Source organism: Candoia aspera, chromosome 1, assembly GCF_035149785.1.
Source record: "Candoia aspera isolate rCanAsp1 chromosome 1, rCanAsp1.hap2, whole genome shotgun sequence".
Taxonomy (NCBI): Eukaryota; Metazoa; Chordata; class Lepidosauria; order Squamata; family Boidae; genus Candoia; species Candoia aspera.
Genome location: NC_086153.1, coordinates 200,788,205 through 200,814,461, shown reverse-complemented (window position 1 = coordinate 200,814,461; position 26,257 = coordinate 200,788,205). Strand labels below are relative to the sequence as shown.

General features: G+C 38.2%; 1 protein-coding gene across 1 annotated transcript in view; it reads right to left on the bottom strand.

Moving 5' to 3' along the window:
* The window catches only part of ACVR1C (activin A receptor type 1C), a 50,505-nt gene that overhangs the window by 10,327 nt on the left and 13,921 nt on the right, over window positions 1-26,257 (bottom strand). Inside the window, exons 3-6 of the mRNA XM_063318344.1 lie at window positions 12,563-12,808; window positions 7,796-8,026; window positions 2,928-3,095; window positions 147-303 (exon numbers count right to left, since the gene is read on the bottom strand). Of these exons, the coding sequence (XP_063174414.1) occupies window positions 147-303; window positions 2,928-3,095; window positions 7,796-8,026; window positions 12,563-12,808 (802 nt within the window). The remainder of the gene's footprint in view (window positions 1-146; window positions 304-2,927; window positions 3,096-7,795; window positions 8,027-12,562; window positions 12,809-26,257) is intronic.

Genomic DNA, 26,257 nt, shown 5'->3' with positions numbered 1-26,257 from the left:
CTAGAGAATGATTGGCCAGACTGCACAAATCTGGGGACCTAGCACTGAAATGAAGAGGTACAATTCACAAGAGGTTATTTGCCCAACACCCTTTGAGTTTTATGCTCATATCATACAATTTTTAAAAACAAGTTTTTTTGTCTTACCTCTTGGTTCCTACTCTAGGATTCTGTGGTATGTCAATTGTGTTTAATATAGAGTCATGCTTCACAGCTAGCCCCAGGTCAGCAATAGCACAGGTTTCATTCCTTTTGACCAGAATATTTTTAGATTTCAGGTCTCTGTGTGAAACAGCTGGCTTTCCTTTCAAGCACAAAATATATGACAAGTTCAAAATAATATACAATTGGTTTATTTAACAGAAAATACACACTACACTGCTATTCAGGTCTTAGGATGAATACAATATGTCAACACTAGTAAGAGGAACAGAATAAAATATTCTATCTACTTGATAAGGCAGGATTCCTGGTTGACAACTTCCATTTATGTTCAAGTGAAAACAAATAGAAATCTCAAGCAGTCTTTGCTGCTTAACCTGGAATGGTTAGGATCCTTGCAGCAGGACTAATACATGGAGCCCCATCCAACTTACACATTCAGGTGGATTCTTCAGGCACCGTAACCAAAAGGGGTATATTTCTTGCACCAAGGTGCAGCTAGAAGGGTTGAAAAGAACAGGAAAGCCTGGTTTTTCTTTTAAGTGCTGCTTTTCTATTGCCTCCCAATTAACCTGCTGTCATGAAGACAGCTGGGAGCATAAGACTGCTAAACAGCTGATCAGTGGAGAAATTATGAGAATGTAATTTCTCCACGAATCAGCTGGTTAGCAATCTTATGCTCCCAGGCAACCAATCAAGCATTTGTTTTGCATGCTGCAAGGGAGGAACATGGTATTATATTGGAGAAGGGCTTCTGCAACACAGTGGCATCCCCTGAAATCCATTTATCAGCTGATTGTTGGGAAAATGCAGGGATGGCTGACTGCAATAGGTGAGTCCCACAGAAGGCTGTTGGGAGCAGGTGCTGTCCACCACTCTTCTATAGCTCCCATTTTGGACCGAGGCTACTCCACAAACACATACTCCACATTATGGCCAATTGTAGAAATAGAGCTACTACATTTATTGTTCATTTCATACTCATTTATGAACACTAAAACTAAGATGCTTCCAAACAATGATTTAGAAAAGGACCATTCTGTAACTTCTAGAAGTATCTTATATTTATAAAATAAAACAGAATGAGGAAATGCAAGTTAATCTAGCAAATTAGATCAGAAACATTCCAGAACTAAGCCTCACTCAATCACCACACTCATTTGGTGTCATCAGACACTTCACTATGGGGCACTTCCACTTGGCATATTTTTCACTCCATTTCTAATCTCTCTCATTCCTCACAAACCTGAGCTTTGATCATCATCACTTCTGCCTGCCTCAACATGCTGAGAACGGGTGGGGAATATTATGAGAAACAGTTCTCCCTCCACCTGATTAACACAAGAGCTCAAAAAACATGATTCAGACAGTGCCCTGCCTCTTAGAATGACAAAGATCTCCTCACCTTCACTCCATTAAAAAAAAATGCTATTGCTTATCCCCACCCCATCCATAATTCCAGTAACGTTGTGTGCATTTGTCTGGCCATTTACGAATTAAAAATTAGCACTTGTAACAGGCAGGGAAGTCACATTACTAGGGATATGCCATTGCTTCTGTTTCTGTTAAAAAGCTTTTGCAAGCTATGATGCTCAAAGGACAGCTTGATGACATGTTTGCAACCAGATACTTCATAATAACTCTAACTATGGCAGAATGGAACCTCCACATATGTGGGGTTGATTCAGCCACAGGCTGGCAGGTGCAAGAATTCAGTGCATGCTACTAAGGTAAGCACTGGAAATCAAAGCAAGCAGTTTCTTTATAACAAATATGGAATTCACTAGAAATTAACCAGAAGGATTAAGATTAGTTTTACTGATAAGGCTGCCTATATTCCTTCCCCAACATAGTTAGATCACAGTAAGTGATGAGTAAGGACATATATGCTTTCCAGAGCTAGAAGATGTGGTACAGCAAGTGAACAGATCAAACCCCAGAATTACAAAATGAAGAAAAAGACAAGGCCCAATTCTAGCTCTGCTCTGGCTCAGCCAAAATGATAAAGCCAGAAAAAAGTGACTCAGATGTCTAAATCCACCCTTTGTGCAGTTGGGTGGATTTAGCCCAGCAAAAGAAAGTGCGGGTGAGGAGGTCTGACCTCTCAACTGAATCTAACCCGTGAGATTTTGTGAAGAAAGCCCCACTTACATTATCTGAATTTGCTGGAATCTCAGAAAGCTAAGTACTGTAGGGCTGGGTCTAGTTAGTATTTGGATAAGAGACAACCAGGAAATCCTTGGACTGTAAAGAAGTAAAAACAAAAGCCCTCTATCCTGGAAAGAGGCAATCCCTCTATGGACATATCCATGACTTCCCCAGCAATCAAGCTCAAGGTGAAGGAGACTTTACTCTCACAATTGTTTATAAAGTGCTTATAAAAATTTTCAAGTGCTGTATACATTTAATTCAGACAATGCAAAAGGAAAGATGGGACGTGGAAAAAGCAAGGAGGAGGACTTCTTCATGATTACGCAGAGTTTCAATAATCAGACTGAATGCCAATCCCACATGTCAGTCAGAGGGAGGAGCAAATGATACTCAAGCTAATGAAGAAGGCAATTTCTCACCACTCCTGAAGTTGCCAGGTGTTATAGTGCTGCTGGAAGAGGAGGACAGCAATTATTCCTGGTTAGGCTGAGATGTGAATGTCAATTAAGTTGAGTTAAGCTTGGTTGCCGCACTGAGTGTATCCCTCTAGCTTCCATTCAAGTCATTCTCAAGTCTTATGACTTTAACACAAAACTGCACTGAAAAGGGTTGTACCTTGGGTTCCAACGATTTCCATGTGAAGATGTGCTAGCCCACTGGCTATTGAAAATGTCAGCTTAATCATTCCGTCAGCTGTCACAGTGTTGCTGTTTAAGTAGTCAAACAAAGAGCCCTGTTCATAATATTCAGTTACAAGCCACAGCTGAGTCCAGGTCCCATTGTCTATGGAGAGACATTTTATATATGCATTAACAGGAAATTACAAGAAAGCACAAAAGTTTAATAATGCCAAGGTTCAGGAGATTCCCAAAACCTTTCTTTAGGAAGGATTTGGCAATAGAGAATGCTAACATGACTATATAAAACATGCTAGAATGGAGTTTCTCATATTAAGGCATCAGTCCACAACCCTGGGGAGTAACTCTCACTGAATGCAGAGGCTGTGTCCTGACAAGCAGGAACCACGCCGAGATGAGGAATAGTTCTCTAGTGTTTTATTACTGCTACATTAGACAGAAAATCCTAACAAACTGAAGAAGCGTGAGAAAACCCATGCAGATAACCCCCAAAAGTCAAGGCGGGTCTGATCTGTGTCTCTTTGAATGACAGCTCAAATCCTCGCTACTATGCATGCGTTTTCCCCCCTGGATAGGGGCCCCATCCTGCTCACCATCAGTGCTCATGACAGGCTGGTTTCCAAACAAGCATATACGGCATAAGCTATAATTCTGAGCATAAGACTCATCAGTGAAAATCAACACATTAGAGGGAGGGCAGGCAGGGGTATATTTTGCCCTTTATCTGCTTGTAGTTCATCTACCTCATTTATAGGACTTAAACTATTATGCTGAAGCCCACCCATGCCAACTGTTCACTTAAACAGTATCTTTACAAATCTACTGACACGCTTCTTCTACGTATCATGGATCTTATCCTCAAATGCAAAGACGTTTAGATGATACTAAAATTGTGACTATCTCAAATTGTCAGATTAGCACCTAGATGCGACATCAGCATTTACATGAAACAGAAATGGGCATATGGAACTGGAACAGCAAAAACTGGAAATGATTTCTGGAGTTTTTATACTAATAACAATTATTTAAGAATGTTTTGGAAGATTAATAGCCTCAAGGCCACCATGCCCCTTCTCCAATCAAAGATGCAATCAGCTTTTTAAGGATCAGATCATTCCTTCAAAACATTGTTCACACAGGAGAAGAAAGAGATCTGTGGCACCTTTATTTCTCTTATTTGCTCAGCTGTTTGCTATAAAAGTCCTGCCCTCTGTGGAAATCTCCATCCAGAACTGTGTATTCTTGAGTCTACTAAAACCGACACACTTAACAGAACATCCAGTTAATTGGTTAGAATCTCTCTGAGCCTAAAGTTCCAGCAGCTGCAGACCAACAGAGAAGAAAGGAGCAATATTCCCTGGCCCCCACTTCCCTTCCCTTCCACTACAACCCTTCATAGTACAATGCTATAATCCCCAGAGAAGACAGCCAGAGGCCAGAGGATATTTGCTCCTTGGTCAAAATAAATAAACCACAGGAGGCAATTTATTTAAAGAAGCCCCTGGAATTCATTCTGCCACAGGACTATATCTTAAGAGCATTCTACAGTTCTCTCATTATGGCATTGGTATAAGAACATACAAAACAAATATAAGATAACAAGTTTATACAACATTCAAGGATTTCTAGCAGCTTCCCTGGGACTGGGTGATCAGGAGCAACAGAGCTTCGTGTCATCAGAATGATTTCCCTCATCAATTTCATGAAGAGAGTGAATGACACATAAGTCAAGATGAAATACTGATGGATATCGCAGGTCAATGGCCTAGATGTCAAATAGTAGTTTCCTAGCACCAGGTTTTGGACAAAACCTGACAGAAGGACAACTATTGTGAAACAGTGCCCCCTAAAGTCCAACCTTGGCAAACAATTCAGAAAAATACCACTGAGGTGCACAGAACTAGGTAGGCCACAGTACCTACCCACTTCCTGCATCCAGTTTCTAGTATATCATTCATCAATTGCCAGAAATGCAATTGAAATGGGTCCAGGTAATAAGTATCATACAGATGCAGCTTGAGCTGTGAACCTTCTCAGTCTCCTTTCCAGAAATAGAATGTTTGTGATTTGCTATAAATGCACAGACATCCCAGGTCAAGGGAGGGCTTCTTCAACAGAAGTCATATAATTTCCTCCTTTAGGCAGAGCGAAATCCATCCTACTACCAAGGAAGCATTGTTTATCACCCTTAATCAAGGGACCAGTCCTGTTCTTGTGATTTAATCAATCAGAAGAGGCAAGGAGTGACAATGAGCAAGATGATAACCTTCATCTTAACATTTATGCTGTCTTCATCCTTCAGATCTACAAGCTGTAAGAATTCTGAATAACAGATCCAATTAAATTTCATTCCTATGGTCACCCCAACACTGAAGCCCAGGTCATGATGCATACAGTCTTATCTGTAAAGAATTATGCAGACTACTCATAGCAAACCACTGACTACTCTGGCTCCCTCTCCCAGTCTCCATCATCTTGATGAAGGAGATGACTCACAGCATGGAAAAAAAGCAGTGACTTATTCCATATGGATACAATAGCACCAGAGTAATAAGCATTATTTGCTGTCTCCACCACTGTTGAGTTAAACTTCAAGCAGGCCTGAATCTTTGTTTAATCCGTTTCAAATGCTCTCCTACCTATTTCATCAACTCCCTAGTAACCCAAGTGAATGATAAGGAATAGGGCACTTAGAGGCAGTAATGTCTACATCATTAAAAAATAATTATGGTCTACACCATGATTTTTCAAACTGTGTTCTGCAGAAGCAAAACAAGTAAGAAAGTAAGCAAGTGAGAAAGCAAGCAAGCAAGCTTTTCAGCCAACATTCAGAAGCCAAATTCTCCCAGGGGTGTTTGTGCTCAATGAGACTTTGCCTCTTGATCATCGGTCTTGGAATTTTTTTTTTAACAGATTCTGCAGCCAGAAAAAGTTTAAAAACCCTTAGTTCACATCATTAAAAAAAAGTCAGATTTCATATAGTTGCATAAATAAAGATACACCTATATCCAGTTTTTCCCAACCTGCTGCCTTGCAGATTATACTTGCAGGAAATGTTGAAACTGTATTCCCCACACATTGAGAGCTCACCAGGTTGTAAAAGCCTGCTTTAAACAATTCTAAAAACAATGCTAACAGCAGTGTTTAAAAAAAGGAAACTGATTGATTAAATGCCATCAAGTCAGTGTCAACTTTTAGCAACCATATAGCCAGACCTTCTCCAGTATGATCTGTTCCCAACCTGGCCCTTCACGTCTTCAATAGTCCATTGCTGCTGCAATTGAGCCATCCACCTTGCTGCTGGTAATCTTCTTTTTCGTTCCACCTTTCTAAACTTTATAGTCTTCTCAAGGGAGCTAGGTTTTGGCATAATGGGTCCAAAATATGATCATTTGAGTCTGGTCATATATGCCTTGAGTGAAAACTCTGGATTGATTTGTTGTATGATCCATTTATTTGTTACCTTGGCTATCCATTGTACCCTCAAGAGTCTTCTCCAACAACAAAGTTCAAAAGCATCAATACTCCTTCTATACTGGTTCTTCAAAGTGCGACTTTCACTTCCATAGAGGTTTACAGGAAAAACCATTGTCTGCATAATTCTGATTTTTGTTAAGTGTAGACTCATCATGGCATCTGAACGTCTTTTCCAAGTCCTTCACGGCTACCCTGCTAAGTGCTAGTCTTCAGCGTATTTCTTGACTGCTGGTACATTTATTGTCGATAGTCAATCCTGAAAAGTAGTAGCTATCCACCACTTCAATTTCACTGTCTGAGATGGTTGCTGTACCTTTTGTCGTTAGTTTGGTATTCTTTATATTTAAACTTAGTCCCATTTTTTCACTGGGGAGAACTATAGTAAAATAAATTAGATAATGTCATGTTACCCATTTCAGTGTTCTGTTAACATTGTAACGTTTCACATGTCATCTTCTGTTCCGTGTTCCTTCGCTCATCCCGGGTTTTTCCACTCCTCCGCCCTCCGTTGTTTTGAGGGCTTGGAATGTATGTTTGGGTTTGCGCTCCTGCTCAAGGTTACTTTCCCAGGCGCGTCTAACGGTTCCTAGCACCTGGGAGGGGGTGCGCACTGACGAGGAATGGGGGCGGAACTTGCTCACAGGCAATGCTTTTTAAGTTTGTATTTGGCGCGCTTTTGCTCATTCTCAGCTTTCTCTGTATTTGCATACTATTCCTTTAATAAATCAGTTATCTTTAAGCCCGAGCTTGTGAGACTGAGTATTTGGGATTAGGCAACCATTACAGATAATCTCTCCAAAGCATATAGAGAGAGGGTAAATTATAATAATGCCCGGAAGATAATAGCTAAGGCAGGAGATGTTTGCTATGTAAATTCCTAGTTAGAATTCAACAACAGAAGCTGACTCACATGTAAGACACAATGTGTGTTAGTTCTGTGTGTGGTTTATAAATCATGGCTTATGGAGTAGTGGTATGTATTAACCAGGGCACAATGCCTTATTAAATAAACCATGGTTAAAACAAATCACAACTTAGCATGATATGTGAACCTATCCAGAGGAAATGTTCTCTCTTGGAACCAAGGTGTGCTACCAGTGGCTCTCCCTGAAGGCCACTGATAATTTCAGTTTTCCATGCAGCTGATATGGAAGTACTGATTTTTCACAGCAGAAGTACACAATACATCTTTCCTCACTTTTCCAGATGCAAAGCATGATCAGCTAAGCTTTTCAAAACTGGTTTACATATAAGATGCATCAGTTTCTTTCTTTTTCCTCAAACCTATTTTTTTTAAATAGAAAAATAATTCCACTGGTCTAATCCAGCACAAGACAAACATTGTGAAACATTTTGGAAGTACGATACCCTTGTTATCAGCAGCAATAAAACCCAAGATATTTTCATGTCTCAGCATGATTGTCTGATAGATTTCTGCTTCACGAAACCACGACCTTTCATCTCTTGAGGAAAAGATCTTCACAGCAACATCCTCTCCACACCATTTTCCACGCCAGACTTCGCCAAATCGACCTTTTCCAACTATTTCTTGAAGAACAATAGTCCTTGCAATTGTCCTTTGGACAAGGAGAGGTAAACCTAACAAGAAAAAAATACAATTACAGGTTTTAAACTTTTTTAAATTGAATTTTTCTTTACCAGGTTTAATATTATGCTAAAATAATCTCATCTCATTCAAATCAGTGGCAAGACTGATAGAGTGTTTCTCTATGACAAGACTGGTAGAGTGTTTTTTCCCCCTTGAACAAAACTCAAATGGTAAAGTGCCAAACCAAAACAAGGCCACTGAGAAACAAGTTGAAAGTATCAACATGCATGTGGAAACCTCAAAGTCTGTAAAAGCACCCCCTAAAAATCTAAAAACAAAAAATAAGAGGGAACATAAAATGAAAAAAAAATTAAAACAGCCTAATGAAGACTACACATGCTCAGGGACCACAGATTTTTAGCTGAAACAGAAAAACAGAAAACGGAAAAGAATAGAAAGGCCTATCACAAAGAACACACTCACTGGAATAATGAACAAAGCACTATTGTTTAGTATGTGATGATGGTATGCTGCCACATTTGCAAAGTATACACAGCCTGTTAATAATCTTATAATTATGGTCAGTTGTGGGGACTGAGAAGAGCAACCTCATTAAACAAAGGTCCATGTAAGAAAGCATGGTGTTTTTTCAGCACAGACACTTTAATGGACAATAATGTACCCAGAGTTTGATTGTAAGCAGGGGTGCTTTTTTCCATATATCATAATCATGATGTTTTGTGAATTCACCATCATTACAACAGAAGTAAATATCTGTTTCCCAAATACATATGACTACTCTTCCATAAGGGGCAACCCACATTAAATATTTTCCAAACTTTTTTCCTCATTTTATACCCAGTGATGACATAGTCAGCTCATGTTGTATCTCACCCAGCAACAAATCTATTTTGGCCTTCTATAGCAGGAGGGAAAATCTGTGACCCTTCAGTTGTTGCTGAGTAACAATGCTGAGCAGGTATAGCCAGCATGGAGATAAATATACTGCAGGTCACCAGTTCCCCTTCCCTGCTCATCAGACTGAAAAATTAATACAGGAAGAGGTGGCTTTTTAAAGCTTTGTTTTCCATTTGGGATGGAAACATATTGGAGATTAGAGGATGTGCTTCTCAGCATATGTACAGTAATTAAGTGGCAGAGCATTCCACTGAAAAAGTAAAATGCTCATAATGTTGTTGTCTTGGATGCAGAGTATGGGTTTAGCTCAGCTTTCAATGAATGCTAACAGACAGATGGGAATAGGAAAGTCTTACTTTTACCTAAGCCACATCCTGTAGAATGGGAAACATGAGAGAAAGAATATGAGAGAGAGAGAGAGAGAGAGATCCCTTTTTTCTCTTAAACATAAAGACTTGTTTGACTAATAGGCCAGATGAGATATAGATACAGGGACAGTATGGGAAGCACTCTTCCTTTTATCCAACTCTTGCCATTTGTCCTAGCGATCAAAATAGGCTCTGAGATGTGGTTAAGGTAACGGGCTAGAAACCAGGCGCCTGAGAGTTCTAGTCCTGCCTTAGGCAAGAAAGCCGGCTGGGTGACCTTGGGCCAGTCACTCTCTCTCAGCCCAACTCACCCCACAGGGTGGTTGTTGTGGGGAAAATAGGAGGAGAAAGAAGTATTAGGTATGTTCGCCGCCTTGAGCTATTTATAAAAAATAATAAAGGCCAGATAGAAAATAAATAAATAAATCGTGATGCCATCTCCCCAAAGATATTATAGCCAATGGCTGTCTGAAGCATGTTCCAGGTGCTGCCTAGGGATATCAGCTAACTAACAGTGGCACAACCCTCATTAAGCTATCTTCAACAGAGTAGCTCTTTCTCAGGGCAAGGCTTAGACTGTTCATTTTAGAAGAAATGAGAGTTCAGTGACTTCAATTCACATAAAGCACAGTTTTAAGCAAGAATTTCACCAGTTCTATACTTACTTCAGAAAAAAAGTTCAAAAGTTACTGGAACAGAAAATATCCAGGAATTGTCATCATGAGCCTGACCTCTGAAGCCAAAACATGTCTGGAAACACTGCAGAAATGTTAGCTATTGTAGCTTTATAATGATGAACCCATTCCACACTTGGCTTATAGTCACATATTACTTGGAATGTCAAAAATGGTGATTTCCTTTGGCAAATTTTTCTTCTCTCTACAGATACAGTATATGCAGAATATTCCGAGGGCAGCTGAAATTTCTAATGCAACTAATGGCTTTACTAGATGATAGAGAGAGAAAAAATGGATGGATGGATGGATGGATGGATGACAAGACAGACATTTGGGCACTCTCAGAAATTTTACCATGGAATTTTGTACTGCTCCACATGGAACAATAATTAATAATAATAATAATAATAATAATAATAAAAACTTGTATGCCGCCCATCTCCCAATGACTCTGAGCAGATAATAATTGTAAATAAGTCTATCATTGCTTAACATGTATTCACACTGTCCAGAAAAGATGCTCTCAGAATACTTTCATATATATTCCCAAATGCAGGGAATATGTGCAATTTAAAACTGTGGGAAGAGACAGGACAAAAGCAGAACAGGCTGGGACAAAAACAAATGGAGTTACGGTTCAATTCAGTTATAGTAATTAAATACAGTTTAAGTAAATATGTATTTAATTATTTGCCCTTTATGTCACAGTAAAAATTACAATTCAGCGGCAACTTTTGAGGTGCTCTTCGGACCATGCTCCCTTAGTTGTGCATGCTTGTCTTAGATGACACTCGCACACTGCATTTTATCTCTTGAGAAATAGATGTGCCTCACCCAACCCACAAGAGACTTCCCTCACTATAAAAGTGCTCCAGACCACATGCAAGAGTCATGCAATATGCATGAGAATCTGTCCTTCCTGCTCTCTGTAGAGCCAAAAGTTCATCCCGAGACAAGCATTTTCTCACTATTAAAAAGTAAGATTTTACGGACTGCCTCAGTTCTGAGACTTGGCATTTACAGGCAGTTCTGAAAGATAAAACAGCACAGCTCTTCACAAAGGGCAACTCTGGCATCATTTATAAGATGTATCACAAATAAGGGCTTATTCTTAGTTACCATGGCAGCTGGTGCAACAGAACTTCTCTCATTCAGCTCTGGCAAGGTAAAGAATCTCAAAGAGGAATCAATGCTCTAGAGCAGTGTTTCTCAACCTTGGGAACTTTAAGATGCATGGACCTCAACTCCCAGAATTCCCCAGCCAGCGATGCGTGAACTTCAACTGGCTGGGGAATTCTGGGAATTGAAGTCCATGAATCACTGGATGGGGAATTCTAGGAGTTGAAGTCCCTGCATCTTAAAGTTCCCAAGGTTGAGAAACACTGCTCCAGAGACATTCTGGTTGGGCCCTTGGACAGCAGAGTACATGCAACTGTCTTTAGGATGAGACAGGAAACCTAATGATTTTAGAATCTTCCTGCCATGTTTTTTCTGGGGCTCAAAAATTAACCTAGATTTAATTTTACACTAGGTAACTATTTGTTTCCAGATTCAGTGCAAAGTGTTAGATTTCATATTTAAAGCCTTATGCATAGAGATGCATCAAAGAGGTGCTTTTTATACTGCCTGCTTTTCTGCTATTCTTTTATTTTTTAATCTATAAAAAATGTGTTGCCCTTTCCCATGGGAGGAGATGGAGACTGCCATGAAAACAAACAAACCATGAAATGGCTGAGGGATCTCTTTACTTAAAAGTGTTGTATGGTCAGTCAGGAAGAGTTAGAGAAAAGAAGCAGCTTCTGTATAAAAGTCAGGCTCTTAAAGATCAAAGGAAATTAGAACAGACTCCCACAACCACCTCCTAAATTTTGAAAAAGTAAATGTAGCCCCCCAGTTGATTTTATTTTGAGGAAAAAAACAAATGCTAGCTTGATTTTGTTTGTGAGTAATATTTGTTCTCTTTTCAATTCCTTTGAAGGTGAAATCTATAAATCCATGATGGAATTATTTTTCATCTACTAGACACTGAAATATACTTTTTCTATGTGAAAGATACCCATCTTACTACTTAGGCCTTTCTCCTTCTCCTTTTCTCTCTCCTCCCTCAGGAGCAAAAACACCTTTTTTATACTGTGATGCCCAGATTGTGTAGAGGCTTCATTACAGAGAGACCTCTTATCCCATCATGCCTGCTTAAGTACTCTTCCATTAAATTTTCAACACTACATTTACTGAAATACTGTTTTAGGCTGCTCTGTTGCATTTTAAGCTTTTAATTGCTTACATTATCTTTTAAATTTATTTATTTCAATTCATTTAATAATAAATACAGGACAGTGTGATCTGGATTAATAAACAAAATTATTTCACCATATTTTCCTGAGATGTAGGGCAATGTTGTGGAATGTGGTTGTGTCAATGGTCCCTTTACATGTGATCTTGGAGAATTTACAACTCTGAAGTGACCCAGACCCAGAAAGAAACAAGACTGCACCAGCTCCTAGGCCACTCACACAATGTAATAGGAGTCTTCATGCACAACTGCATCACTGCGAGCTCTACCTTATGGAAAGAACTACACACCTAAGGAAACTGTAACTGACTCTGGGGCACATAAACATACCAGATCCAGAACCCGATGTTGTCATGTCAAAAATTAGATCTTTGAGAGATTTTCCTGGGTTCACCAGACTGCACTCAGACAGAGGTTCTTCAATATTTGGCCTTCTTTTCCTTCTGTGTCTGCAGTGGTGTCCTTGGCATGTGTATGCTGTCAGCAATAAAGCAATAGACAAGACACACACTGGTATAGTTATAACTACGGTCAGCTCCACAGGTCCTAGCTTTGATTTGTTTGAAGTATCTTGACCTTAAAAACACACAAAACCAGATCAGAATGCAATCATTATCTTCTTAGAAAAGGTTTAAATGCATATTTTTGGAAGGATTTACATTATATTTTGCTATAAAAACTGACCTTAGCTCACTACTTAATGGAGCTTAAAATAAATAAAACAAAATTATAAGAAAAATTATAAGCTAAAGGAAGGAAAACTAAAAGGAAATTGAACATTTTACTCCTTTACTGCTTCTCAGGCTGTTGACCAAAGAGACCTCTAGTGTTAGATAAAGGATATGCTTAGCTTCCAAATATGATAGTATTACCTGTGTAAGGATGCTAGCTAGAGTGGAGGATGAATTAAGCTTTACTTGTTTATTTGATGCTGATGCTTGTATTAAGCATCTTATAAAAGAATAATATGCAAAGATATCTGCAAGAACAAGAAAAACATCAAGAGTAAGAACAGCTCAACCATTACCCATTGAGGGGATGGGGCAGACTCCCCTTCATTGGACATGTTCAAGCAGAGGCTGGACAACCATCAGTTGTGCATTGTTTAATTGGGATTTCTGTACTACACAAGATTAGACTTCATGGGCCAAATGGCCTTCTCAGCTCTACAATTCTATTGTTATCTATCTCTTCTCAGATTTTTTTCCTTGATTGCTGGCATAACCTGACATATCCCAAAAGTGCAGTCTATTTCCATATACTGGAATTAACCCCAGTTTCAAAGGGGTAATTCTGGGTAGTGAAGAACTATAACAAGTCTCCTCCGATGCCCCTTCAAGAGCACAAGATACCGTGTGATGATAGATTTTGTATTGTCACAAAAAAAGAAAGAAAAAGGGTGAAGTAGAGATAAATTCAAGTGAAAAATCAGTAGTACAAGGAAAGGAATAAGCATTCAGGTAAGTTGAGAGTGGCTACTGTTTAAATATTTGGATCAGGGTTTGAAACTCACTAATATCCAATTTGATGAAAGATACCAATTTTATTTTCCACATAATGAATAATCCGTCAAGTAAAAACCCAATATTTTAAAAAGATGAAATTACTATAGATACCTAATAAACATTTCCTATGGGAAATAATATGCACAGCAGCACATGTAATTTTCTGGAAAAGATTAGGAAAGGTTGTCTTACAATAAAATGAGAATAAATACAGAAGAGACCTAGAGGGCATAGGCCAGCCTTGTAGAATACACAATGATAAAATAACACTTACTGCCCTAAATTTAACTAATTACTTAGTCATGTGCAACCAAGCTCTCAGCTTCTGTAAATAAATTCCTTGTTGGATGGAATGTCATCACAGATAAGCTTAAGACAGAAACACGGATTGTGGACCTGCTACTGATACTCTAAGCCTCTTATTCCAGCAAAGGAGGCCCTATGTGTTGAGGGTGGCTGTGGAGCAAGTGAGCCCATGCAAAATACCCACCACATTCTGCCAGCCTGTTGAGCATGGCCTTCTGCAAAAGGGAAACAATGTAAAGAGAGAACATAATTACAGAAGCCCATGAATGGCATATGGGATGTCACATAAGAATCAATGATTTACTGGGTGTCCCAGAAAAAAACAGTCTAAACCAGGGGCTATTTTTCATCCCTGGGGATTAGCCTTCTTGGGCTCGCATGACCTCTGTGGGTGGGACTCACTAATTATTTAATTTATATACCAACCTCCCAATGTGGTGAAGATAATAATATTCTCTTATATAGCATACATTCTGATTCATACACATCTGGACACATCTATATCCAAACACAACACATTCTTATTTTCCTTTTTTCCCTTTCTTTTCCCTTCATTCTGGGGTTGACAGCCAAAATGTTTTGTTTGTTTGCTTGTTTTGCTTTTATTAATTGAATCCAAAAAAACAAAGAGAAAGAAAAAGAAATTATATACATGGTTATGAAAAAAGGGAAAAAATGAAAAACAAGAAAACTAAAAAACAGGAAACAAAAACATACTGGGCATATATTCACAAATACATATTACATAAGTTCTATATAAGCATTTTAATAAATGGCAGCCATATTTCATTGTAATCATCCATAGCTAATCTATGTTGATAAGCAATTCATTCATAACTTGCTAAACTATCAACTCTGTGGACTACTGAGTAGTTGAGACCATATATTTTTTTATTTCCAGTGCTGACAAATAAGGCTTTTATCTATAAGTAGGACATGGAAAATCCTCTTTCTTTATCCTGATATAAATTTCCATGTGATAGAAATATAGTTCAGAAGAATATGAACATTTGAGCATATTAAATCTTGTCACAAAGTTAATATACTGTATACAGTATAGCAACGTCATTCCCAGAAAGAACAAATATAGGACATAGTACAAGCATATGGTTAAAAGAAGCATTAATCTTACTGCATTTCCAACAACATGACAATTTATTTAAACCTTTTCTCTATAAATGCAATGAAGTTCAATAAGTTGAACTTTTTTTGCTGAATTAAGATGTAATGATGTATAAATTGTTAGATTTTGCTGCTACAAGATAAAGTAATAGACACTTGGATTGTTATAAATGGGGATTAAACAAATTAGTCCTGTCAACTATGGAACATCCTGGATTTAAAGCTGGTTGCAACCTAACTAAATTTTGCTAGGGAACCATGAAGCAGAAAGGTATTTTATACCTATCGTGGCATCTCTAGACCAATGTGGGAACAAGTTACTAAACAAGACTGATTTACAAGGATTTAATCCACAAATCATGTAATTATAAAGCCACTAATGCTGATGGCATCCAAAATTATTTTTCTGTGGTATACTGCAGTAATGTGACTCTCCTGAAAGCCTGCCTGCTGTTAGTGACAAATTGGTGTGAGGAATAATAGTCTGAAACTGAATCCAGACAAGACAGATATGCTTAGTAAGGAGTGTCACCCTTCCAAAGAGGCGAGAGATCTTCCTGTTCTGAGTGGGATCATACTTTCCCAGAAGGAACAGATCCATAGTTTTGAAGTGCTTCTGGATCTGAATCTCTTTTTTGTTTCACCAATGGCCTTGAGTATATTTTATTAGCTCCATTCCTAGGGAGCTAATACTGCCTCCATTCCTAGGGAGGAAAAAAAAGGACTAAAACTGCAGTGCATGCATAGGTAATGCTGAGTCATAACTAATCTAACACAATCTGTATGGGGCTGCCATTGTCTATTCCAGAAACTTCAGTTGGTACAGAACTAAGCACTGCCTGATGAATTGGGAGGCCTAATCTCCTCACTATCAATCAATCAATCTTTTATTATGGTCACAGACCAGAATTACAAATAAAATACAAATTTATACAAATACAGATAAAAATGCATTAAAATAAAATAAAATAAAACATGATATTAATGGTGAAATCATCAGTGGGCAATAAAGTCTGCCTAATTTTACAGACAGTATAACAAAATTTAACTACGTTCAAAGAAACTGAATCATACTGATCAGATAGCAACAGCTGTACATAAAAAAGATCAGAATTTCCTGGGTATTTTATCAAATAGGGAGTTATAAAATGGGTCTCTGAGTCCTTGTAGAAGGTACAATATAGCAGGACATGAGCTGTAGTTTCAATAACCCCTTGTCTGTGATGATGTGAAAGGTCTCCTGTGCAAGCACCGAGCCATGTCAGACCCTTTGGGGGGGGCACCACTTTTGCAACTTTTTCTTGGCAGACTATAGCGGGGTGGTTTGCCATTGCCTTCCCCAGTCTTCGTGGGACGCGGTGGCGCTGCGGGTTAAACCGCTGCGCTGCTGAGCTTGCCAATCGGAAGGTCGGCGGTTCGAATCTGCATGACGGGGTGAGCTCCCGTTGCTAGTCCCAGCTCCTGCTCACCTAGCAGTTCGAAAACATGCAAATGTGAGTAGATCAATAGGTACTGCTTCGGCGGGAAGGTAACGGCGTTCCGTGTCGTCATGCCGGCCACATGACCACGGACGGGTCTACGGACAACGCCGGCTCTAATGGCTTAGAAACGGAGATGAGCACCGCCCCCTAGAGTCGGACACGACTGGACTTTACGTCAAGGGAAACCTTTACCTTTACCTTTTCCCCAGTCTTCACCACCAGCAAGCTGGGTACTCATTTTACCGACCTCAGAAGGATGGAAGGCTGAGTTGACCTGAGCCGGCTACCTGAGAATCCAGCTTCCGCTGGGACCGAACTCCGGTCGTGGGGAGAGTTTCGGTTGCAATACTGCCGCCTACCACTCTGAGCCACATGAGGCTGTCAACCCCCTGTCAACCACAATCTCAGCTCATATGGAACCTTTTTGTATCGCCCTCCAAAACTGCTGCGGGAAGAGTATTGCAACATGCTAGAGTTAATGCCCTTCAGAATTTGGAGACAGTTACATAATGTAAATATCTCGCCAGTTTATAACAATGGGCTTGACTACTCAGGAAAACGTTCTTAGGTAGAGCAGACAGGTCCTGTTGGACTTCCAAATCTTTGATACATTGTTTAAATGCACTAAGTGTATGCTCATAACCCATTATTAGGGACACCTCCCTGGAAAAGCCAAGATGTTGCAGTTTTTGAGAAACAGTCCTGGACCACTCCTCACTAATTTTTTTAAAAGGCCCTAAAAACACATATTTTTAACACAATTTTAACTGTCATTAATCACTATTTTAATTAATGTCTCTAGCTTTACTGTAATTTTGATTTTATGTTTATCACGAGTAAGTGACCTCAGCAATCAGTGTCATAATAAATTTAATGTAATAAATAGAATAACTATTTTATCCTCATAAGTTAGACTGGTGGGCATTCCATGTTTCATTTTTTGCTTTTTCTTTCACCCAACACATTTGCTTCAGCCACTGATTTTAACTGAACTAACTTCCAAGAAAGCATGCTTGAGATTTCAGACCTTAAATCTCCTGAGAGTTTGATCAAGAGATGCATGTCTCTGTCTGGAGACAAAAACAGCAACCACAAGGAAGTCCTGGAAAATAGAACATGCTGTCCATTAAATGCTAAATCTGTTTTTAACTCTGCACCACGACACCCAGAGGCAGACCATCAGAACCCCTAGAAGCAGAAGAGCACAAGCTCACAACAGTGCTGAAAAATGAAACAGCAGCATAGTCTAAGTCTTAAACTTCCTACTGACTAACTGAACCCTCTGCTGGGCACCAGTGGGGGGAAAAATCAAATTTTGCCTTTCTGATTTTGAATCCTATCTATTAATTCATGGTTCAAACCCAGGAGCTGTTTATCAATTAATTTTAATACATTATCTAATCTGACAACCACCTGATGGTTTTAAAGTACTTCTTTAAATAGTGGCCACGGTTGGTTGATGAAGGCCACTATTAGGTAATGGGAGGAGGATGTCATGTGATTACTAAGCAATTGAAAATACACTCAATAAAAGCATTGCACAGCAAACAATAAGTCAATTTTAATTAGTGGCAGAAAAACATCTTAGCGCATAATTATTTTAACAAGCATATGTTAAAAAAGACCAGAGACTTATAGCATTGAGTTAACCATGTAAGTCTATGTATTCAGCTTGGCTTGCTCCATTCTGTGTTTCATTTTGCAGCCTTCATAGTATGTTATGACAATCCATGTCTTCACCAAAGCTCAAAAAACACTTTTTCCCAGACATTTCCACATCCTGCTTCAAGTCAAGCACACTTTGGCACACATCTCAAGAAACCTGTACTAGCTATTTGATATCCATATGTTAACATCTAAACAAGTTTTACATTTTTCACCAGAGAAACTGTCCAAGTCAAAGATTTAAGTATTTTGGAGCTAGAGTAGAATGGGTGAACCAAACTGCTAATAGGTCAAGTTTACAAAATACTGATCTGAGCTGTTTAGTCAGAAAAGCAGTATATACAGTGAATATAATTAATAGTAAAATAATAGTGATTGGTTACTACTTAAGTCATGATAACTTAAGAACTTTTGCCTGTGCAGTTGAAAGTATTGTATAAGAAGTTTCTTTCTCTCAATTCAGAAGTTTCTTTCTCTCACACAGGACACATTGACATCATATTCTTAGGTAAAATACTGTAGCACCAGCTGTAAGGATTTCTCATAGTTTTCCTTCATATTTACAACAAAGTAAAGATGATTGACATGGGCTGAAACCAATCATGATCTTTTCTACTTCCCACCTTCTTTGTAAGAAAATAGCATCTTTAACAGCACAGTATTATACTAGCCTTTCTTTCCCACTTACTTCCACCTAAGCATCCTACAGAAGCAGTTCCTATTTGCCCTGTTACATAAAACAAAACAAAACACGCAGGCGCATGCAAGTTTTTCTATGATGGGAAAGCAAATACTGCTCCTTTGATTGATAGCATAAGCAGCTGTTTGTACCAAACCATCCTTAGTCTGCCATGTGTTGGGCAGCTAGATCATAACTATACATGCAAAAAAACCCACTTATCTAAAACTTACTTCATGTGACTGGTAAGATTATGGATTAGACTCAAATAATTTAAAACAACATAATGTTAGTTTAAAACAACATAATGATCGAAGCCATACCGAGCAGCATTTATTTATTTATTTATTTATTTTTACTATTCAGGCAATTATACAGTAAATCTTGTTTGTAAATTTAATTAGCTCTGAACTGAAAGCAGCTAAAAAAAATCCCATGGGACAAAGATCAGGAATTATGTTAACTTGAAGTTGGTCATGCTAGAAATTGAAGCCGAGGAGCAAAGACAGAACGAACCAGATTCAAGAAAATCTTTTAAAAGGAATATGCAAGCACTAATAAGAACTCTTTTACTGTTCTTTCTCCCTTGGAGAAACTGATGGTCCAAAATTACTAAAGTGTAGTTTGGGACATCCTCCTGGCCACCCACTCTATGAGAAAGTATTTATATAAAGTTCTTTTCATGAAAAATAGATTTGTTTCCTTTTAAAATAATACTATAATTTGAAGGGAAAGATTTTTGTCAGAGCCCCAATAAATGTGAAGGAAAGGCTTTATTTTCCCTTCCCTTTTCACAGTGTTGACAATAACGTATATGTACCTTGCAAATGGTGATAGAAAACACTCTCAGCTGACACGAAAAGGAAGCTTTTTTCCCTAGTTGCAATTTGCAATGTAGGGGACATAATTTATGTGACCATGGGGTGGGGAGAGATTGTTTAAAAAGTTCCCTGCAAATTATAATTTCATGAAAATATACTCTCCCATTCCCAGTTTACCCTTACAGTATTTACTTTCAGGAACTTTGGTCTATGACTGCAAGCAGTATATTTCAAACAACTTATGTTAGGATCTCTGAAAGTCAGTCTGAGAAACACATCTGGACATGTTGCCAGTCTGGCTGAAGAGTATTGGGCAAGATGGATCATTGGTCCAATTTAATATAAACTTAATATAAATGATAAACAAGCAGCATTGCTCACTCAAGTTTGTCATGAGAGCATTCCCAAAGGAGCTAACAATGCTTGAACAAAGGCCACAGCCTAACTCCATAAGTTTATCAGAAGTGGATTCTTGACCTAACTTTAGATAAAGACTATCTTTGGTCTCATTTATACACAATCCCCCACCCCTGCAAAACAATTCACCCAGTAAGCTATACTGTTATGGAATGATGGATGACTTGTTCCTTAGTAAATACTCTTAATTTACTAGTTGTTTAGATGTGGCAGGATTTTGAATAACAATGCTATTCTTCCTCAGAAAATTGATGCATTCCGAGGTAAAGCAAAAATGTGCTTTAATGTTATAACCTGTTACACAGTTCACTCATTACACTGAGGCATAATGTTGGTTATTGGATTATAGCCTGAGGCATCCCAATAACAGGGAAAATACACTCTTTCTTCTGGATAGCTAAGGGGGACTTAAAACCGTTGAACCTGGGAATGAGATGTAGGCAATGTCAAGTGGATAGGGCAGAAAAAATAGGATGCCAGGCCATGTCTGCACTGTAGTTAGGTGCAAGTGAGGCAAAGTCCTAAATTAGAATGGTGTCTCTTGTACATTATGCTAAGGAAAGCAAATTACTTTATGGATTAGTATGTGTAAAATCTGACTTGTTACAGAGTTTGCTAAAGATCACGTTTATTATATAATTGTATGTATTTATTATACAGTTGTAATTATTATAAAATTTATTAGATAATTGTAAAGTGTATAGTTCTGATTTTACTTTCCTAACAATAATCTGAGGGAAAAGTTGGAAGAGACATGATTGTTTGCAATCAGATTGTCTCTTCGCCTTTCTTGCACAAAAAGGAAAAAAAAATGAGGAGTACTTAGTATGGTTGTACAAATCCTGTGAGTGTCTCACCAAATGAGTCGCACTAAATACTAAGCCTAGTACTAAGCCTCCATCTTGTGATCCAGCAGTTTTGAGCTAACTTTCTCCTCTCTTGTTTGTAATATTACAGAATTCCAGTGGTATACTGTTAGTGTAATTTTTAAAAATATAACTAAACTATGGGTTTACCTGCACTCCTGGCTTGCCCTGTCACCACTGTGGGGCAATGACCATGTTTAGGTGGAAGAAAGGAACAACACTCCTCACACACCACAAAAGGACCTCTAGGCATACTGTAGTTTCCTGCTCTGCTTTCAAAGTATGGCTTTCCTGCTTCTCTTGTCTCAAGCACTGCTGTTTATTTTGCTTGCAGCATTCTGATTTCTTCTAAACCAATCCTACAATTTGATCAGCTACTTTGCAGAGGCAGAAAACTTCTTCAACTAAGTCAATGGTTACCATGGTCTCTAATACCCTCTAAAGTGATTGATCCCAGTATCCCTGCAATAGCATAATGGCTAAAACACTTTCCAGTGCAGAGAATGTTTCTGGTTCAAAAACTAGCTGAAAGTTTTCTCTAAAACATTGCATTCCCTGCCCTCCTGAGTAGCTACTTCTTCACTTAGTAAGTCAAGTGGTGTGCCATTTTGTCATTTCTCCAGTCACTTGAAGTAATTTCCATACTTGAGCTAATTTCTGATGTTTTTGGGTTTTTCAAATAAGGCAAGTGGTATACTTGTTTTATCTCTTTTGCAAATGCTTGAGGTAACAGGTAAAGTAGGTAGCACTGGAAAAGAAAAATAATTAAAATACTGGGGGGTTTCAAATCAGAAATGTTCTACATGCTAGACAAGAGTTATAACCACTGCACTATTTTCCAGGGCTATTATTAAAAGTAATTCTGAAAGACACTAGAAACCAATAAAATGGCAAGAAAGTAATGAAAATGCTAACGGTGTAAAAGTGTCCTCAGTGTTAAATTTTGGCTTTCCAAAACTCTGCATTGCTGGAAATAAATTTTACTTGCACCACAATTTGATGCTGTTACAATACACCACCATCCATATTCATAGTCTGTACCAACATAGTCCTAGATTCTAGTTATGAAAAATGGAATCATAATATGATGGATTAGCATAGAGTGCCTTGAGCTATAGCAAGGGAACTCCAGAAACTTTAGTATGTTAAAAACTACTACAGCAACTCAAGAATATGATCACTGTTCTGTCAATACCTTCATTCCCATGCCCACTACCTTCTTGCATCTGCTCTTAATTTCATGAGAGCCACAAGCTTCTAGCTTCTATGTCATGAGTGCCGTTGAGCTGAAGTCATCAGCGCAATGGCACACATGACAATAGCAAGGAAACAGGAGAAGGGGCTCAAGATAAGTAGCCATCAACTCACAACGACTAACGGCCAACAGACAATAACTAAACGGATCACGGAGCACACCCAAGCCATCAGCGCCAATACAACGGAGATCGCCCAGCTGACAGCAATCACCGGATGAATAGAAAACCCGATGATGGGCGATCCCGGAACGCCAGCGGGGCCTCACAACCCCTCACCCACCGGCAGGGCAACGTATTGGACAAAGGGGGGTGACGTGACCGCGAGTGAGGGGGCGCTGACCGGCGCGGGGTATTTAAACCCCGCACCGGCGCGCTCCTGTCACTCTCAGCTTTTTTCTTCCGACGCTGTAACTGCGCTGTGAATAAATCAGAGCCTGATCCATCGAACCAGTGTCTGAGCCTTATTCAGAGGCAGGCAGCGCATGACATTCTATTTCTTTCAGTTGCCCAAGCTTTTCCAAGATCAGTCAAATTAAAAATACATTACAGGTAGTCTTCACTTAACAACCATTCGTTTAGTAACAGTTCAGAGTTACGATGGCGCTGAAAAAAACAACTTACAACTGGTGCTCCCACTTACGACTGTCACAGCATCCCTGTAGTCATGTGATCACAATTTGGGCGCTTGGCAACCGGTTCTCATTTATGACCATCGCAGTGTCCCTTGGTCACATGATCACCATTTTTGACTTTCCTGGCCAGCTTCTGGCAAGCAATATCAATGGGGAACCAAGTGATTCACTTAATGACCATGTGGTTCACTTAACAGCCACAGTGATTCATTTAATGACTGCTGCAAAAGAGGTTGTAAAATCAGGTCAGATTTGCTTAATGACCACTTTGCTTAGCAATCAAAATTCCAGTCTCAGTTGTGGTCACTAAGTGAGGACTACCTGTAATGCTAAACCAGGGGATATTTAAAATCCTCCCCTTATTCTAATTTGAGGAGGGTACAAAACAAGAGATAAATGAGTAAATTTTACTACACAACTTGTCCAGAATGGCATACTGTTTTAGTGTGTGTGTTACCAGTAGGGGAGTTCCAGTATGGTAATTTTTGATTTAAAAACCAATGTAAGAAATTTAATAACTATTCATATTTACATTTCATAACATATGGGAGATTTCTATGCATCTTCTCTAATTTATGTAATTGTTAATGTAAATTGCAAAAAAAACCCTCTTTATTTAAAATACAGATGGCCCTATTTTTTTTCTTTGACAAACATTTCCCTGATGCAAGCTTTAAATATATACCTACTTATTACAATATTTATGTCATTACATTTCAAGGCTATTTATCATCTTTGAAACCCAATGCTCAGCATACAGCAGATACAGTTTAGCTAACTGGGGAACTTAACACTTGCCAAGTATTTTTGCACATTCAAAGATTAATTCTCTCTGTGCATGGGGCCAGAAAAGATAGGAAGCCAGAATTATCCCATCTTAAGCCCATTCATTCTGAAGTATGTTTAACTGATTGCAATTGCACCTACTTCCAGAAATACAGCCTTTGCAAGTATTCCAATGACTGAATATACTACCATACCTTCCCTCAGGTAAGAGAATTGATTATTTTATTTGACATTATGGGTACATATGGTCTTTGTACAATTTAGACTCATTTCTGTGCCTGCCGTATCTTACTATCTTGCCTGTGTCCAGGAGATGACTCAATTTAATGCTGACAGCAGTCATATACCTAAAATTGCAACAATACTAGTACTTTCACTTAAAATTCTACAGATCTGCAAAGACGGTTCACTCTCCTACTGACTGGAATTCTTGTCGCATCCTGGCTCATCTCTCCCCACCCTTTGAGGTACCCCTTGCCATAGTGCTGTTTTCAACCTTTTGAGTGATGATGATGCAAATTGATTTCCAGCTGCTTTGCAGAAACTGTCCATGTATGTCAATAAATACAAAACAATTAACACAAATTGTTAACTGGTTTTCATTAAAAAAAATGCTTACTGTTTTGGACCCAAAGCAGAGTACAAAACAGCAAGCTATATTAAAACCATAAAACAGGCTAGCAAAAACATGAAACAGAGAATTTTCAGGCCAGCAAACAAGTCTTTCTTTCACTAATAGTAAAAGCTTACAAGACTTGATACCAGTTGTCACTGAGCAAGAAGAAAAGAATGTCTCAGGATTTAAGTTAAGCAAAAATCTCACATAGTGGTTATGTATACATCTTTTCACTGGCAAAATATAAAGGTTGGCAGGAATTGTGTATTTTGATATTCCTATTTTCCAGTGCAAATATGTACTTAGACACATACGTAGTTATAGTTATAGTTATTATTTTATTATGTGGTTGTTTGTTTGGTAATTTATATATGGATGGTTTTAAATGGTTAATTTTATTGTAAACCGCCCAGAGTCCCTTCTTTTCAGGGGGAGATGGGCAGTGATAGAAATTTGAATAATAAATAAATAAAATATTTAGCCAACTTATGGAAGTGAGGCATAGTATTAATGCTCCCTGATTAAACTGAACCTCTGCATTAGGCAACAGCTATACAATAGGAAAAACTCAGTTCAGGTATTTCATTAACTTTCTTTAAGAAACAACTTCTTTCTGTAACCTAAATAAACCTCTAATTATTATAGTTTTGTATATTATACTTCATTCTAGTGTTTACAAGATTGATGTTAGACAGAATTTTAGAAATTCATTCTTGAACTACCAAAACAAACATTTTAAAAAACTATTGTCGTCAAGCAACATTAAACACTGAAGCAAGAAGTCAACAATAATTAAACATTAACCACAAAATAAATACAGAATGAAAATAAAACTTCAGGAGATGTTTAAGCAATATAAAATGGATAAGGAAATATTCTATCAGACCTCCTATTGTACAACAGTGCCTCAAAGGTGCCCTTACAAAGTTTTTGGAAGCTTGAACAAAATCCCTCCATCCAGGACAGTAAATGCTTACTTCTTTTGTAAGATTTTGGCTAAAATCCAATTTATATGTTCTTCAGAATAAGCTCCACTTAGTGTAACAGAATTTACTCCTAAGTAAAAATACACAGATGAATGTTGTGCAAATATTTTTGTCCTTAAGATCTTACTATACAGTAGGTATGTGGAAAAAGATAAGGAAAAAGTGTATAGTGCTCACGTTGTACAAACACGTGGCCCACAATTCTAACAATTCACCTTGACAATACTAGAACCTGGTTACATAATTTTTCTGAATGTAAATATTTGTTCAGAATCAGAATCAAAATAATTACAGTCATTGACCATAGCATTTACCATTTATAGTTCAAAACTAGGAATTGGAATACATGTCTATGGTTTTCTGGTATCTCTTAAGGCAATACTATAGTGAGCTCATGGTTGATCAAAGGAAGTCCTACAGCTGAGGACTCCTCAAACTTAGACACATACATATTTATATTTATATTTATTATTTTATTACTTGGTTGTTTGGTAAATTTAACTTCAACAAAGTTTATAGGGTAGGAGTAAGTGGGACCAGACTATGCCTGACAGAGTGCAGACTTGAAGTTTTACCCCTCAAGTTGTAGGCTTCTTTTCCTCCTCTGATTTTCATTTTCTCATAGAACTGAAATTTGAACTATACAAAAAATCATTAAATGAAGACTTGAAGTGAACTAAAGTAATCCTTTATACCAAACATGGAGAGTGGGAATGATATAATGTTCGTATTGTAATACTGATTTATAAGATTTATCTTGACAAATGGGTTATAAAATTCTAGGGCTGTGTAACTTATGAACATCTATCTATCTATCTATCTATCTATCTATCTATCTATCTATCTATCTATCTATCTATTGTCATCATCTGTGTGCCATCTCCATC